This window comes from Peromyscus leucopus, chromosome 3, assembly GCF_004664715.2.
Source record: "Peromyscus leucopus breed LL Stock chromosome 3, UCI_PerLeu_2.1, whole genome shotgun sequence".
Taxonomy (NCBI): domain Eukaryota; kingdom Metazoa; phylum Chordata; class Mammalia; order Rodentia; family Cricetidae; genus Peromyscus; species Peromyscus leucopus.
The window spans coordinates 58766538-58780803 of record NC_051065.1 but is presented as its reverse complement, the minus strand read 5'-3'; the positions used below and the strand labels follow the sequence as shown (position 1 = coordinate 58780803).

Genomic DNA, 14266 nt, shown 5'->3' with positions numbered 1-14266 from the left:
GGCACACCCATGTCTACTGTCCTTAAAACAGTTTGTCTTGAACTTGACTTGAGTAAGAGCCATAGCTTAGTAGATCAGTGCATTTGATCGCAGTATGGACATCTGTTCCATGTATATAAGCATTTCTACATTGGTATTGTAACTGTGTTGATGTCCTGTCATCTGTAGGGAGGGACATACACATAGGCCCATATATGCTTAACTAAACTAAAAAGAATAGGGCCAGATTCTGAAGCAAGATGCCAGTGATCTTCTTAGGGGTGTGGTCTGCACCCAGAATGCTGGTCGAGTATTAGAAGAATTGGTGCTCTTTTAGGATGATGCTGTTGGTCTTGAAGTAAATTTTGCTTTCTTCAAATTAAACCAAATGCTTTTTTTTTTTTTTTTTTTTTTTTTTTTTTGGTGGGGAGAAGGGTTAAGACAGTCTTCACTGTGTAGACCAGGTTACCTTTGAACTGGTGGCTAGCCTTTTGCTTCCACCTCAATTGCTCAGATTACAGGTGTGTCACCATACCTGGCCAGGTACAGAACAATATTTTTGTCTTTCTTTAAGAAATAAATTCTGGTGGTAGTGCACGCTTTAATTCCAGCACTCAGGAGGCAGAGGCAGGTGGATCTCTGTGAGTTGGAGGCCAGCCTGGTCTACAGAGTGAGATCCAGGACAGCTAGGCCACAGAGTGAAACCCTGTCTTGAAAAAAAGACACAAAAAGAGGAAAGGAATTCCAGCAGTGATGCAGAAGGGTTTACTCACTTTTCCTGTGGTGTGTAAAATGTCAGCCATTGCCACTGCCCCTGTTGAGCACTATCAGCCGTCATTACTAATGGGACCTGGAAAGACGTGGAGCCCCTTGGAGAAAAGAGACAACAGCCTTAGGAGATGGGGTGGCTGGTCACATTCTTCTGGGATCCTCAGGCTCCTGCCTCTCCCAGCAGCAGACTGTGTCCCTGGGGAAGGCCTCCATGAGACAGAGGAGTGGGAAGGTCAGTCTAGTTGCCCAGGGCTTGCACTTTGCCTGCTTTTTTCACTCCCGCTGGATTGAGAGACCTGCTGGGTCTGTGATTTACTCAAAACCTCTTAAGTGGTATAGCTTATAAGAAGTAAGAGATGCTGGGCAGTGGTAACGCACGCCTTTAATCCTAGCACTGGGGAGGCAGAGCCAGGCAGATCTCTATGTGAGTTCAAGGCCAGCCTAGTTTACAGAGCAAGATCCAGGATGGGTACCCAAACTACACAGAGAAACCCTGTCTCGAAGAACCAAATAAATAAACAAATAAAATAAAATAAAATAAAATATCTGGTTTTGAGAATCATAGGATAATGTAGTCTTAACCAAAATTCAGCAATAGCTCATATTTTTCTAAAGGCTTTACAGTATGATTAAGACTGGGAATGCAGCTCACTGACTGACTGCCTTAGCATTCATTAGGCCCCAAGTTCAATCCCCAGTATGGGCGGGGATAAAAGTGAGGAAAACAAAACTAGGAAAAATTAGATCAAAATTAAGATGAGGAAAATAAATCAAGTCTAAAAACAATTGACAGAGTGGCTTGAGCTGGAATTCCCTCCAGTGTGGGGAGGTGGAGATAGTGTGTCACAGGAAAGGGCTGGATTGAGATCATGGTTTCTCAGGTCACCTCTGAGGGAACTGGTGGATGAAATTCAGAGCATAGACATTGAGAGTACAGGGCGGATTGCTCAGAACTACCCAGTGGGGTCCCCCTTTGTATAGCGGTCTGGTCTGCACAGGGTGATCCGTCCAAAATATACCTTACATAGTAACCATGCCCTGCACCCCTTCCCGCCCATAGTGTGATGCACTGCTGTCCAGACTGACAGAATTGCAGGACAAGTTCAAAGCCTGCCAGCAGGAGATCGGGCACCTGCAGAGGGAGCAGTGTGAAATCCTGGAGGACCAGAGGAGGCTGCAGGAGGAGCAGGGCCAGCTGCAGGAGGAGCTGCACAGGCTCACATTCCCACAGCCCAAGTGTGGCCTCCTGCAGAAGGTACTCATTGCCAGGGTGAGACCAGTGGTCAGGGAGGCTGCCTGGAGAAGCTCTGGGTCTGACCGCCCATGGGAAAAAGAGAAGGGGAGAGTGAGCATTCTCCTTCTTCCTTTCTCACCATTCGACCCCAGAGCTGATTTGGGTGTTCTTCATAAGGGCTTCAAACCTTAAAATATATTTTATATTCTGAAATCTGTGCAGCACTGTATGTTTAGATGTTTGGTCCATCTGGAGCAAGCGCACCTGAAAATCACGTTGTAAACTGGAAAGTCTATCCACACATAGGAATTGTTTTTATTCACTTAGCGCAGCTCTGTAGAAAGAAGGGCTGTGTGAATCAATAAAGAGATGGAGCCTGACAGGGATGGCCTAGGAGGGGCTTTCCCATTACTCATCACGTTCCTTCCTCCGCCCAGAGTCAGGAGCTGCTTTCAAAGTTGCAAGACCTGTGTGAAATGCAGCTGCTCTACCAAAGCATGCAGGATGAACAGAGAAAACTGATAAAGAATCAAGAGAGTGTGTTAAAGGAGCAGTTAGAGGCACACAATGAACTTCGAAGTTTCAAAGATTCTAATTTCCAGGAAGTGTTGGTGAGCCCTCATGATGCCAAAGGGCCTAAATCCTCCAACTGTGAGAATAAGGTAACCACAGCACAAGGAAGGGGATGGTTCTCATTCTCACAAGTACAGCAGTGTGCCAGGGAGAGGGGGATCCGGGGAAGAGGAGTCAGGGAGGCCTGTGTGAATAGGAAGCAGTGCCAGGCTCCTCCGTGGGCGCCAGGAAGCTGCCGCTGTACTTAGATGCCCTGAGGATCTCTCCAGAGGCACACACTCTGGTTAGGTCTTTGGAATTATAGGATGATTTAACTTTAAGAGCTGAAGTGTAATCCGCATCTAGAACAGAGCCCAAGTGGTCCAAAAGTCTGTCTGACCACTGCATTCAGTCCTGTCCACATGACATTTTCAAGATGTGTGGTGGGATCAATTCAGTGTTTGTTTTGGTTCCTTTGCACTGGCCCTAAATGTATCATCTTTTTTGTAAGAGCTGGAAAGGCTACTCCAGTTTTCTGAGTTCTTACCTCTTTGAGGCTCCATGAACAGATCTGGGCCCAGTTCTCTCCAAGGAAAGCAGTTGCAACAGACAGGTTTGTGGTACTGACCACGCTGTCCAGGGCACAGGGACTTAGCAGGTCATCAGTGTTTCTCATGCACTGCCAGGTGGTCGTGCCTATGAGGTAAGATAGGTAGAGATTTCTGTACACGTCTGTTCAGAGTAAATTTGGTCTGAGGTAGACAGAGCAGGTAGACAGTTTCAGTTCGGGCTACATGAAGAAGGAGAGTCAGAAAGTAGCAGAAGTTCACACTATGGGGCCTGATCGGTCCAGGGCTGTAGGTTATCCAGACTAAAAATAAAAGGCCTGCGTAACATAGAGACTGGGAAACCAGGTATAAACTCTTTCCTTAATCAATAATATCTAATGTTGAATGAATATCCACTGGGCCTGGGAAACATACCTCAAAGCCAGATACATAATCCATGCAGACGGTACAGTGACTAAAGGGTAGCGAGACTTTGGTTCCAAGCCTGTATCTTCCAGGGAAGGGATTCATATTCACACATTTCCAGCTGGGCTGATTTTACCACGAAGGGTAGGGGAGAGGACTGAGCCTAAAGATCAGGATAGTGGGTACACTTGATTTAATATGATGGTGTAGTAGGGAGCCAGGGTGTTCTTGAGATCCACTTACACTGCTTCAAGAAGGAAGATGTGCCAGAGTGCAGAAACCAACAGAAACAGGAGCCCTGAGTGAGGGAGGCCGGCTCCCTCTTCTTCCCCCAGGGTACTCTTGAGCAGGGGGAAGCGAGGAATTTGTAGACAGAAGGATAGAGGAGAGAGGACAGACAGAAACACAGGACAGCCTCAGGAGGGCCTGGGTCCAAACTCACCAGCCCCCTCTGTCTCTACTAAGGGACTTTTTAAAGAAATGCCAAGGGGTGGAGCAAAAGACCTCCCCCAGCACAGAAGTGCAGACCATCCCAAACACCTGGTGACCTTGCATGTGGTCAAGCCATCCCCTAATGCAGCTGTGCTGGGTAAAGCAAGCTCAGATCTCATTAGGAAACCTTTGTGGACTCCCACACCTAAGATCACTGAGTATCTGCCCTGGGGAGATTTTCCCAAAGGGAGCAGAAAGCTGACGTATACCAGTCACTTGTAGGTTAAGTCAAAGACAAAGGCCTTGTGAGACCGAGGTGTGTGCGTACACTTCTCTCAGGAAGCACTCACATCTCCCCTGGGAGAGGGGCAGCTAAAAGGACTGAAATGTCTCAGAGTAATGGTGCTGTCTCCTGCTCCCCCTGCCTCCCCGCTAGTCCAAGGTGCTTATGGACCAGCTGCAGGCTCTGCAGGTGCTATATGACACCAGTCAGAAGCAGCAGGAGCTGCTGCAGCAGGAGCATGGGCGGCTCCTGGAGGAGCGGAAGAGGTTGCAGGCGGAGCTACAGCTCTGCATGGAGGAGATACAGCTGCTCCAGACGCAGTCCCCCACCATAAAGATGAGTCTGGAGTCCTACCGGAAGAACTCGGGCAGCATGCCCCCCAGCAGTGAAAGCTTCCACAGGAGTTATGACAGCACCATCGAGGACAATGAATGTTTCCAAAAGAGTTATGTAAGCTCCAGGGCCAGCAACGAAAGCTTCCTCAAGAGCTATGACAGCAGCACCAGTTCCAGTGAGGCCTTCCAGAAGAGCTACGGCTCCAGCACCACAAGTGTTACCTACAAGAAGAGTTTTGCCAGTGCTGCTAGCTCTGAAACCTTTCACAAGAGTTACGTTAGCAGTGGTGCTGATGAGGACCCAGCTGAGCCTGAAGACATAGAGGTAACCATGGCCAGATGATTGGTCAGAGGTGGCAGATGGGTTCCCATCTTTGAGAGAAACATCACCAGGGGAAGGGCATAAGGAGTGAGGGAGGAGTAGGGTCAGAGCTGGCCTGGAAGCTCATGGTTGCCCTTGCTTCCCCTCACTCCTGACAGAGGTGGCCTGATTTAGACAAAGATCCCAGGGTTCAGGACTTTGAACATAGTCAGGATGTTCTTTCTGGGAAGAAATACAGTCTCCCCTAGGCACCTCTAGGGAAGGGCCTAGCCAAGTGTAGGGCAAAGAGCAAATGCTTTTTGGGGTGCCATCATCGCTCCCCCAATCCCTGCAGCACTTTGAGGAAACAGTGGCCAAGGTACTGACCAAGTTGCAGGCAGTGAAGGCCCTGTATCAGGTGAGCCAGGAGGACCACAGCCAGCTGCAGGAGCAGATGAGCAAGCTGCTGGTGAAGCAGAAGGAGCTCAAGGATGAGCTGGAGAACTGTGAGAAGGAGCTGAAGGAGTGCATGGAGAGCCTCGAGAAGCCCGCAGCTCCCCAGAACGACAAGAGCGAGGTAACTGAGCCAGTGGCAGGCTTCCCCCTTGGAAGTCCCTAGAACCACTGGAGAGACTGAGGCGGGGAGGGGCGTGCAGGGAAAGCAACTCCAGGAGGCCAGGCAGTCGCTGCAGCTGATGGACATTGTCAGGTGAAGGATGTCTCTCCAGTGCTCACTGTCCTGGGACATACAGGCCCACCAGTCTTTTCCTCCCTTTGCTGCTTCTATTCTTTGACTTTGTGCTCTGGAGCACTTGTGGAAGTGTAAATGGAGCTGTATTTTTTTTTAACTTGCCAATATTCTTTTATTATTTTGAATTCGTTGTCTTTTTTTTTTTTTTTTCAACTAGATTATATACACTTCAGGGACAGGACTCTGACCAGCCATGGTTTACTGTCCAGTGGGAGGGTCCCTGCCTGTGTGCCTGGGAGAGATGGAACAGACCCAGAGAGTGATGGCCACAGAGCCTAGTCTTATTGGTGCTTACTGAACAGACCATAGGCTGCCATCAGCCCAGGAAGACAAGCTGAGACTAAGGGAACAGGCTTATAACTGTGTGTTACCAGGAGGGAGGTGCAGGGTCCCAGCATACTGCCAGGTGTATGCAGCAATTCCCTAAGTAACTATCTATCAGAGGAATGGACTGGGGGAGGCAGGAAATCCTGGACAAAGAATTAGATAATAATAAATGCTTGGGGTTCAGAAGTGGTGGCAGGTCTGTAGTTCTGTAGTTATTCCTCAGAGAGGTCGTGATCAAAAACATAACAATAATAATATTTAGATTTAGTACTCTTTTTTTTTTTATCATGCTAGATGCAGACCTTCAGGTACCTCAACTTAGGGGAAAGCTCTCTGAAACTGCTTAGGTTTCGTTGTCTACTTGAATTTCTTACTGTCCACGTCCTTGGGAGCTTTAGCAGGGAGAGTGGCGAGGCAGTGGTTCCTTGAGGGCCTGGGCTGACTGGGTGGGACTGCTGTGGATAACTGGAATCCCACCACCAACAGATCAAAGAACTGCAGACTAAGCTGCGGGAGCTGCAGCTGCAATACCAGGCTAGCATGGATGAGCAGGGGCGGCTCCTGGCGGTGCAGGAGCAGCTGGAGGGGCAGCTGCAGTGCTGCCAGGAAGAACTCCGCCAGCTCAAAGAGAACAGGCCCTCCCTTAGCTCAGAACCCCGGGGGAAGAATGGTAATAAGAACATGAACAAGAACGCCAACGGAGTTCAAAGTAAGAAGGTGAGCAGGGCCTGCTCAGAGAACTCCGAGAGCAGCTCTGAGAAAGAAAAGGTGAGTTGCATCCTTAGTGGCCAGGGAGGCCGGTGGATGGAGGAGGCCCCGGGGAGAAACATCATTTCCACTAACAATTCCTGCCAAGGACGGTACTTTGAGGAAGGCTTTTGCAGGAGTTCCGTCTTCGTAAGAGTTTGCCCAGTTTCCTGGGTGCTCTGGGGAGACTGACCAGTAACCGCTTTCACTAGCCTAAACCCATCTCAGGGATTCCTGTTGTTCCTAGTTCCATGGTCAATAGATAGAAAGAACTTTATTCAAGAGGATTGGGTGTGATAAAAATCACCAGGAAGGGTAGAAAGTAACAGTTGAGGAGCAGACTCCAAGACTCTTGAATCATGGTTAGCTGCTTCAAATGGCTTCATGGCCAAATAGGAAGTGTTGGCTCACCATACTAAATGTGACTGCCCTCCACATCACTCTTGGAAAGATTAGCCAAAACACAGTCCTGCGCAGTGGGGCTCTGATGTGGTCCAAGCAGAGCTTTCTGGAGGGAGAGTAGCCCTGTCTTGAGGGTTAGCTTCTTTCTAGGTAACCGCAGCCCCGCCCCACCCTGCATCCACCCCACAGAGTCTGGAGGTGGTGCTGTACTATAAGGCCAGCCAGAGGAAAATAGAGGAGCTAGAGAAAGAGGAAAAGGAGCTGGAAGAGGCGAAAAGGAAGGAAAAACAAGACAAGAAGGATTTGTGTGAACCAGCTCCTAAGCCAGCTGAGCCTAGGGAAGTGCCCAAGCCCACAGAAGATGAGAGTGGAGACTACGAGGAGTACAGAGAAGAGGAGCCTAAGGAGGACAATGGAGATGAGGAGTCTCCTGAGACTGCTGAGGAAGGCACCCCGCTTACACTTTCTGAGAGCAGAAAGGTAACCGCAGCCGAGGCTGATCGAGTGGGAACGAGCCTGGGGCCCAGGTGCCCGGGTTTTCAGGAGTGGCCCTGCCAGGGTACACTTTGACAAGAGTAGAGGCCAGCGAGTATGTGCTGGGCGTGGGGATGGAGAAGGGGTTGGCGAAGGTAGTCTTCCCGAGGAAATGGCAGGCTTGGCCTAATTGGCCGTGGAGCCATGGCACAGTGACTCCCTTTTTTGGAACCAAGGTGGAGGTCGTGTGTCCTTTCGTGTACACTGCCATCCCCTCCCTACATCAGCAGTGTCCCTCATCCCTCTCCCTGACACAGAGGACCTGATGGTGTTAGCCCTTCATTTTGCTAGCCTCAGCAAATCACTTCGTCCTTTTTCCCATGATGCCCTGTGAGGGTTAACCCTTGTTAGTGCTGTGGCATGTAGGCTTCTATCACCCGCCAGGGTTCGCATGTCATAGGATGTGAGAGTTGGGCCTCAGGGAGGAAGTGAAGGGGTGACACTGGGAGTTTCTGTCTGCACAGCAGGGACACTAGCCAGTCTGCCATTAGCCACTGCTCTAACCCTTTAGTCCCTGGATCTCTGAGAGCTTGGAGGGGAGGAATCTTGGGGTGTATGCAGATGACAAAGGTAAGTTAGCTGCTTACAGAAGTATTTTCATCTTTTAACAGCTGACACATTTCCATTGGTATGCGTCAGCTGAATTCCTACTCTGAGGCTAGTTAGCCAAGTCCCAAGTTCACAGTGCAGAAAACCGTCTCTTGTGATGGGTTATCCCATTCACTTTATAATACCTGGGATTTTCTAGCAGTTCAGTCTGCATGACTGGTTCATGATCCAGTATACAGTTCCCTATTAACCATGAGGTGGAGGACTTGCTACTTAGGATGTAAACAGGAGTTACTGTAGCCCTTCCTCAGGCCAATATTTCTTTGGGACATACCATATTCTACCACAGACTAGTTCAGAGCTTATAGACTTCTTGACTTCAGGAACCACTTTTCTAAATCTAAGCTTGACTTTTGTACTTCACATACACTGTTGAAATACACATGTAGGTACCCTTTTGCCCCAGTGGGTCCTGAATCTTCTGCAGACAGCTCAACTGGTATTCATGTTATTGCGTACAAGTTCAGTTTCCCTGTGTAACTTGTTGCAGTCAAAGAACTAACTTTCTCCATTGTTAGGTTGAAGTAGTGTGTTTTGTCTCGCAAAGCAAAAGCATTAGGTTCCTAGGGGATCATAGGAACCAGAGCTCTGCATACCACTAAAACCGGTGGAAAGTAAAGCTGGTAGGGTGGCCTCGCTGAAGACAGCTCTTCCTGGAGTGATCCAGGCAAAAGTATCTACCCAATTCCTGCAAGGAAGTCCACTGTCTTCTCTGAAGTTTCACTTCTCCAGTGTCTGAGTCAAGAAAGATCTAGGTGCAGGTAACCTCTGCTTGACAAGATGTGAGCTGCACATGGCTGGAGAGAAAACTGGTCCAGATACCTAATTTGGACATGTCTGCTGCTTAACTCAGTTTTGCAACTGTTGCAGGCTGCCAGTCGGAGGAACTCCTCTGTTCGCCTCAAGGCTCTGGGAGCAGAGAAGACATGCTATTGCTCCAGCTTATGTGGTTTTTAACCTTTGATTCTTTTCTCTTTTCCCTTTGTTTTCTCATCTTCATTATCTGTTGGGTTTGTGTGTTTGTGTCTTTTCATACAACCCTGCGTCCCCCGGTCTCTCCTGTGCTTCTCATTTGACGTGTTGCAGCCATCCCCTGCCCCAGATCCCCCCATATTCTCCTTGCCTCTTGTAGGCCTGGTGGTCATATCAGCTCTGCTCTGGTGCTGGTGGGCTGAGACAGCGTCCTAACCCAGGTACTGGTATAGCTTCCTCTCCCCTCGGCTCTTACTTCTCCCGTGACGTAATAGGCAATGCTCAGGTCTGAGTTGTAGCCCTGGCTTTTCCTTGCTGCAAAGCCGACCAGCCTTCTTGAGCATGTCATGAGGTACATAATGCACAGGTAGCTGGAATGCTTACCAGAGGTACAGTTTGAGTTTCTGTCCTTGGCACATCTCCATTGCTACCAACAAAGCTCCTAAGCTACTTCTGATGAGCTGATGTTTGCCTGCAAGGCAGGCCTGAGCTTTGTCTTTGTTTAAACCCCAGAGACAAGCTTTTGCCATTGTTTCAGTCCAGAAGGAATTGCTCCCTGTGTTGAAGGGTGACAGAGGAGGTCCAAAGAGCTGTGAGCCTTCTGATCCTTTCAGGAACTTTTGGATGAGGGAACCCTCAGTTGGTCTTTCCACCTTGACGGAAGTAAAACTGAATCCCTGCTATATTACATATTCCCACCTTGAAAGGTCTCTAGTTTGGAACTTCTGGTTAACAGAAAAAATGACAACAAAATCCCACGAAATTATGTACAGTTGTGTTCATTCCTTTGGGGAACCAGATTCCATTATAATTGGCTTCTCAAGCCAGGCTTCTGGAGAGGATGTAATATTGGTGAAAAGTTCCTAATGACTCGAGATGTAAATGTTCTCAGGAAATCAAGACTGATGTGTTCTGGGCACCTCTCCATTGGCCTAGCTCATGTAATCCGGTCTGTTGACAGAACTGCCAGTTTAGGATGAAGATTGTTTGATGGGCTAAGGTAGGAGCCTGTGGCTCCACCTGCCTCCTGGAACCTGTAAGTTCGATTTTGACTTCCTTCTCAGACGCTGCTACTTCTCTCCCTCCGCTTCTCCTGCCTCTCTAAATAAAGTGCAGTTGGCTTAATGCAAAGTTTCAGAGTGACAGCTTTGGTTGGTGACACCCCTCACCATTTCCATATATGTATTACATGTATTTGGTGAGCTGGTGTGTGGAGGTCAGAGGACAACTTTCAGGGGTCTGGTTTTCTTTCCTTCTTCCCCGTCTGTCCCAGTGATGGAACTCAGGTCATCAGCTTAGCAACAAGGGACTTTCCCTGCTGAGCCACCTTTCTTACCCCGCCTTGTGGCTGGCTTCCTCTTCTCCCTCCTCAGTCTTCTCACAATCCCCTGCCCTTCAGTCCTCTCTCTCTCTCTCTCTCTCTCTCTCTCTCTCTCTCTCTCTCTCTCTCTCTCTCTCTCTCTCTCTCAGGCTGTTCAGTTACTTCCCACCACAGTCTTTAGCTTCGCCCATGAGGGACCTCTGCTTACACCTGTTCTCCCTGCAGACTTCCAGAAGTCTCTGGAGTCCCTATGGAATGAGACACAAGGGATTCAGCCACAGCCTTTTGCCAGGCCCCACCACGCCCCATCAGAGAGCAGGGAAGGAACTGTGGTTCAGAGTTCTCTTGGAAGCCTTTTGTGTCCTGAGCTCTGGCCAAGTCCTCAGTGTACAGCTTCTGCCCAGATCTTGAGGCGCCATAGTGTGGAAGGTAGTGACAAGTGACAAGAGCTTGACCAAGCCTGTTTCCCCTGTTAGCTTTGTCCCAGGGAACAACATGCATGGTTTAGACTTCAGTCTCTTCCATGGTAAATGAAGGCTGATTCCACCCTGCCTTTCTTACAGTTCCTGTGAGGAGCAGATGAGTTAACGTAAAGCCTGTCAGAAAGATGGCTCAGGGGCAAGAATGCTGGCCTCAGTTTCTTCCTGGGATCCACAAGGTGGAAACAGAGAGCCTGCTCCTACAAGTTGTCCTCTGACCCCACATGCACACACACCCCAATAAATAAATAAATAATAATTTTTAAAATTAGAGAAGTAGATTAAACTCAATTTTTAAAATCATATGAGTAACCAGAAAGCATGCACTTAAACAGCATGTGCTGTGTGCCAGGCACTTCTGTAGTCACAGTGTATATATGGGCTAATTTAATCCCTACAGCAATCCCCTGAGGAAGCCCTCACTGCTTCACTTTACACGTGATCAAACTAAAGTGTAGACAGTGACTACAACCAGGAGTTGTGGATATGACTGTAAGGAGTTGTTATTAACAGTTCTAAAGTTAGACTCTTGGCAGGCAGGCTGTGATGACGTGTACCTGTAATCCTATCACTTCAGTTAGAGAGGCAGGGAGATGGGACTTTGAGACCAGCCTGGGCCACAAGTAAGGACCCTGTCTCAGAAAAAACAACCAGTCCTCTGTCAGTTTCTTAGCGCTTTCACCGACCCCACTTCCTCCCCCGACATTTTGTTTTGTGATTTTTTTTTTCAGCAGGGTCTCTTGTAGCCCAAACTGGCCTCAAATTATATGTAGAGGAGGATGACCTTGAACTCCCGATCCTCCTCTGGGTTACTGGGATTGTATGTGTGTGCCACCACACTGAGGTTTGGGGGTGCTGGGGTAAAGTCTGGGACTTTATACATACTAGACAAGTATTCTACCAGCTGAAGTCCATCCCCAGCCCTTACTGACCGCTTCTTCTCATTCTGAGCACCACCGTTTGGCCCCCAGGCACAACAAACAGACACACAACACTCTAGACTGTTACCCTGTTCTGCTTACGCAGACTTCACGCTCGGTGGCTCTCCTGGTGACTAATGTTAACTCATTTGGGTCTTGTTTCTCAAACTCTTTTGTATACTGTGCACACTAAGTATCCTCTCCCGTTCTGTGCTAACACCTGACTATTTGGGCCGAATTTTCCATTCTTCTCTGTTAGCTGCAGTTCACTCCTGTGACCCCTGAATTTTTGTGGGGTTTTGTTTGGTTGGTTGTTTACCTTGACCCTGTGTTTTTACAATATTCCTCTTTCCTGCTAGCTTCATTCATATCCTCAGGGGTGACAGAGCCGCTGCCTTTGTGTCCAGGCAGATTGCATGTAAGGACCCAGCCTGTAGAGGCTTGTCTTGCCAAGGTCTCTTTATTCAGCAATTTGGCCACTTAAGAAATGACCATACAGCAGACTATACTGTTATCCTACTTGTCTGTGTGCCTGTGTCTGCGAGGGCTTCAAGAAGGACATCTTGTCAGACACCTTGCTGAAGTTCAAGTATGATTTCCTTAGTCTGTCAGTCTGGTGATACATCCAGAAGCCTGTGGCTGCTAGAAGGCCCAGAAGCTCTTTGGGACACTCAAATAAGTCAACTCAGTGTTGTCTGTGTGCACATGGATGTCGGGCCACCCACCTGAGCTATTAACAGTAGCTGCATCTACAAAATAAAATTTAAAAAATGGGGGCTGTCCATCTCGCAGCATCCATCAGCTATCAATAGCTCCTCAGCTAGCAGTGGTATGTGGAGGTTTTCTGGGGTTTGGGACAGGGTCTCATGAAGCCCAGACTGGCCTCCGACTGGTCCTGTCACTAAGCGCTGGGATGTGCTACCTCATCTGGGGTCGCCATTTTTTTCTAGATTGTCCCTTTGTCTTGAGAGGGCCTGACATGTAGACCAGGCAACAGCAGTCATATGTCCTCCTGGTTCTGCTTCAAGTCTCTTTTATGGATTATTCTGTACATCCACTTCAAGATTAAGTTTTTTTCATTTTACATATTCTTAGTAATGATTCCTATAAATTTGGGAGATTATCTTTGCTCTTTGAAATTAACTTAAATTTTTCCTTTAGATCAGTTATTCTCTAAACAAATATGTTGTTAGCTTTAATGGGCTATACTCCATTTTTTTTCTTCAAGCCACCTTTCTTTTCCCTTTTGCCATAATTTATGATTCAAAATCCAAATTCTGTCCTTTAAACAATACAGTAAAAAAGAATAATAAGGATAGGAACACGTTCTCTCATTTCTCTTATTTTCATGTCCAAGAGAATTCATGTTTCCTGAATATTTTCTTATGGTATCGTTTGCTACCCATGAATCATCAGGGTTGACCAGCAGTTGGAGTGTTTAGAAGCCTTAGCACACTCTAAGTGCGTGCTACAGGTCAGTCCATGACCTGGTGACTGAATGTGGGGAGCTGGGGTGAGGAGTGTATGCGTTGGCTCTTGACACTTGCTTCCCAGGACCGGCAGCAGGTTCCCCTGAACTTCCTAGAAATAACGCCCTCTGACACAAAGTCCCTGGCTACCAATGCACCCCTTACTTCTTCATTCTCCAGTGCATTTGGTCACTTCTGGTCACTTCCTCTCATGCCCCCGCCCCTCCTCCTCTTACCTCAGATCTCACTTCTACAGAAAGTTCATGAGATGTGCCTGCCTTCTCCAAAGGCCCGGGTTACCCCACTTCTACACACACACACACACACACACACACACACACAATCAAGCACAGATTCAGGAATAACCTAAGTGATACACACAGTATCCGGCCACAGACTAGTGGTGCCAGAATGAAAAGTTCATAGTCTCCATGATTACCCGGGAGGTGAGAGAGGCTAAGCTACAATGTCCCGGAGGCGTGCCCTCTAGCCTTCTAGAGGGGTTCAGAGGCGTGGCACTCACTGTTTCCTTTGGCCCCACAGAACATGTTTGGGATGTGGAAGCCTGTGGTCTTCTTGGCGATAGCAGCAGTGGCTCTGTATGTGTTACCCAACATGCGACCGCAAGAAACAGAATACTGCTACATGAAGTGATGGCGCACCCGGCCAGCCCAGAGGGCGGACCCCAGAGGCTTCCACCCTCCCCTTTGGGCAGAACACACTGTGCAGAGCCCCCAACCCACTCATGTGTCCCATCTCCTTTGCCTCAGCCACTCAGACTGGAAAAGCTTATGGGAGTTGCTGGCTCCTAACCACCTGCCTTGTGTAAGAACCTGGGTTCCTTGTAATTAAATGTCAACCTAATTACATGAGA

General features: G+C 48.4%; 1 protein-coding gene across 5 annotated transcripts in view; it reads left to right on the top strand.

Annotated features, from left to right (window-relative positions):
* The window catches only part of Ccdc136 (coiled-coil domain containing 136), a 31313-nt gene extending 17047 nt beyond the window's left edge, over positions 1–14266 (top strand). For 2 of the 5 annotated variants that reach the window (XM_028866217.1, XM_037203693.1), the window contains exons 12-18: positions 1811–2005; positions 2422–2646; positions 4379–4885; positions 5217–5438; positions 6426–6707; positions 7278–7568; positions 13936–14266. In XM_028866217.1, the coding sequence (XP_028722050.1) occupies positions 1811–2005; positions 2422–2646; positions 4379–4885; positions 5217–5438; positions 6426–6707; positions 7278–7568; positions 13936–14046 (1833 nt within the window). In that variant the 3' untranslated portion in view covers positions 14047–14266. Of the gene's footprint in view, positions 1–1810; positions 2006–2421; positions 2647–4378; positions 4886–5216; positions 5439–6425; positions 6708–7277; positions 7569–9317; positions 9425–13935 lie in introns of all 5 variants that reach the window. The other 3 variants (XM_037203694.1, XM_028866219.2, XM_028866220.1) reach the window with 3 other exon arrangements.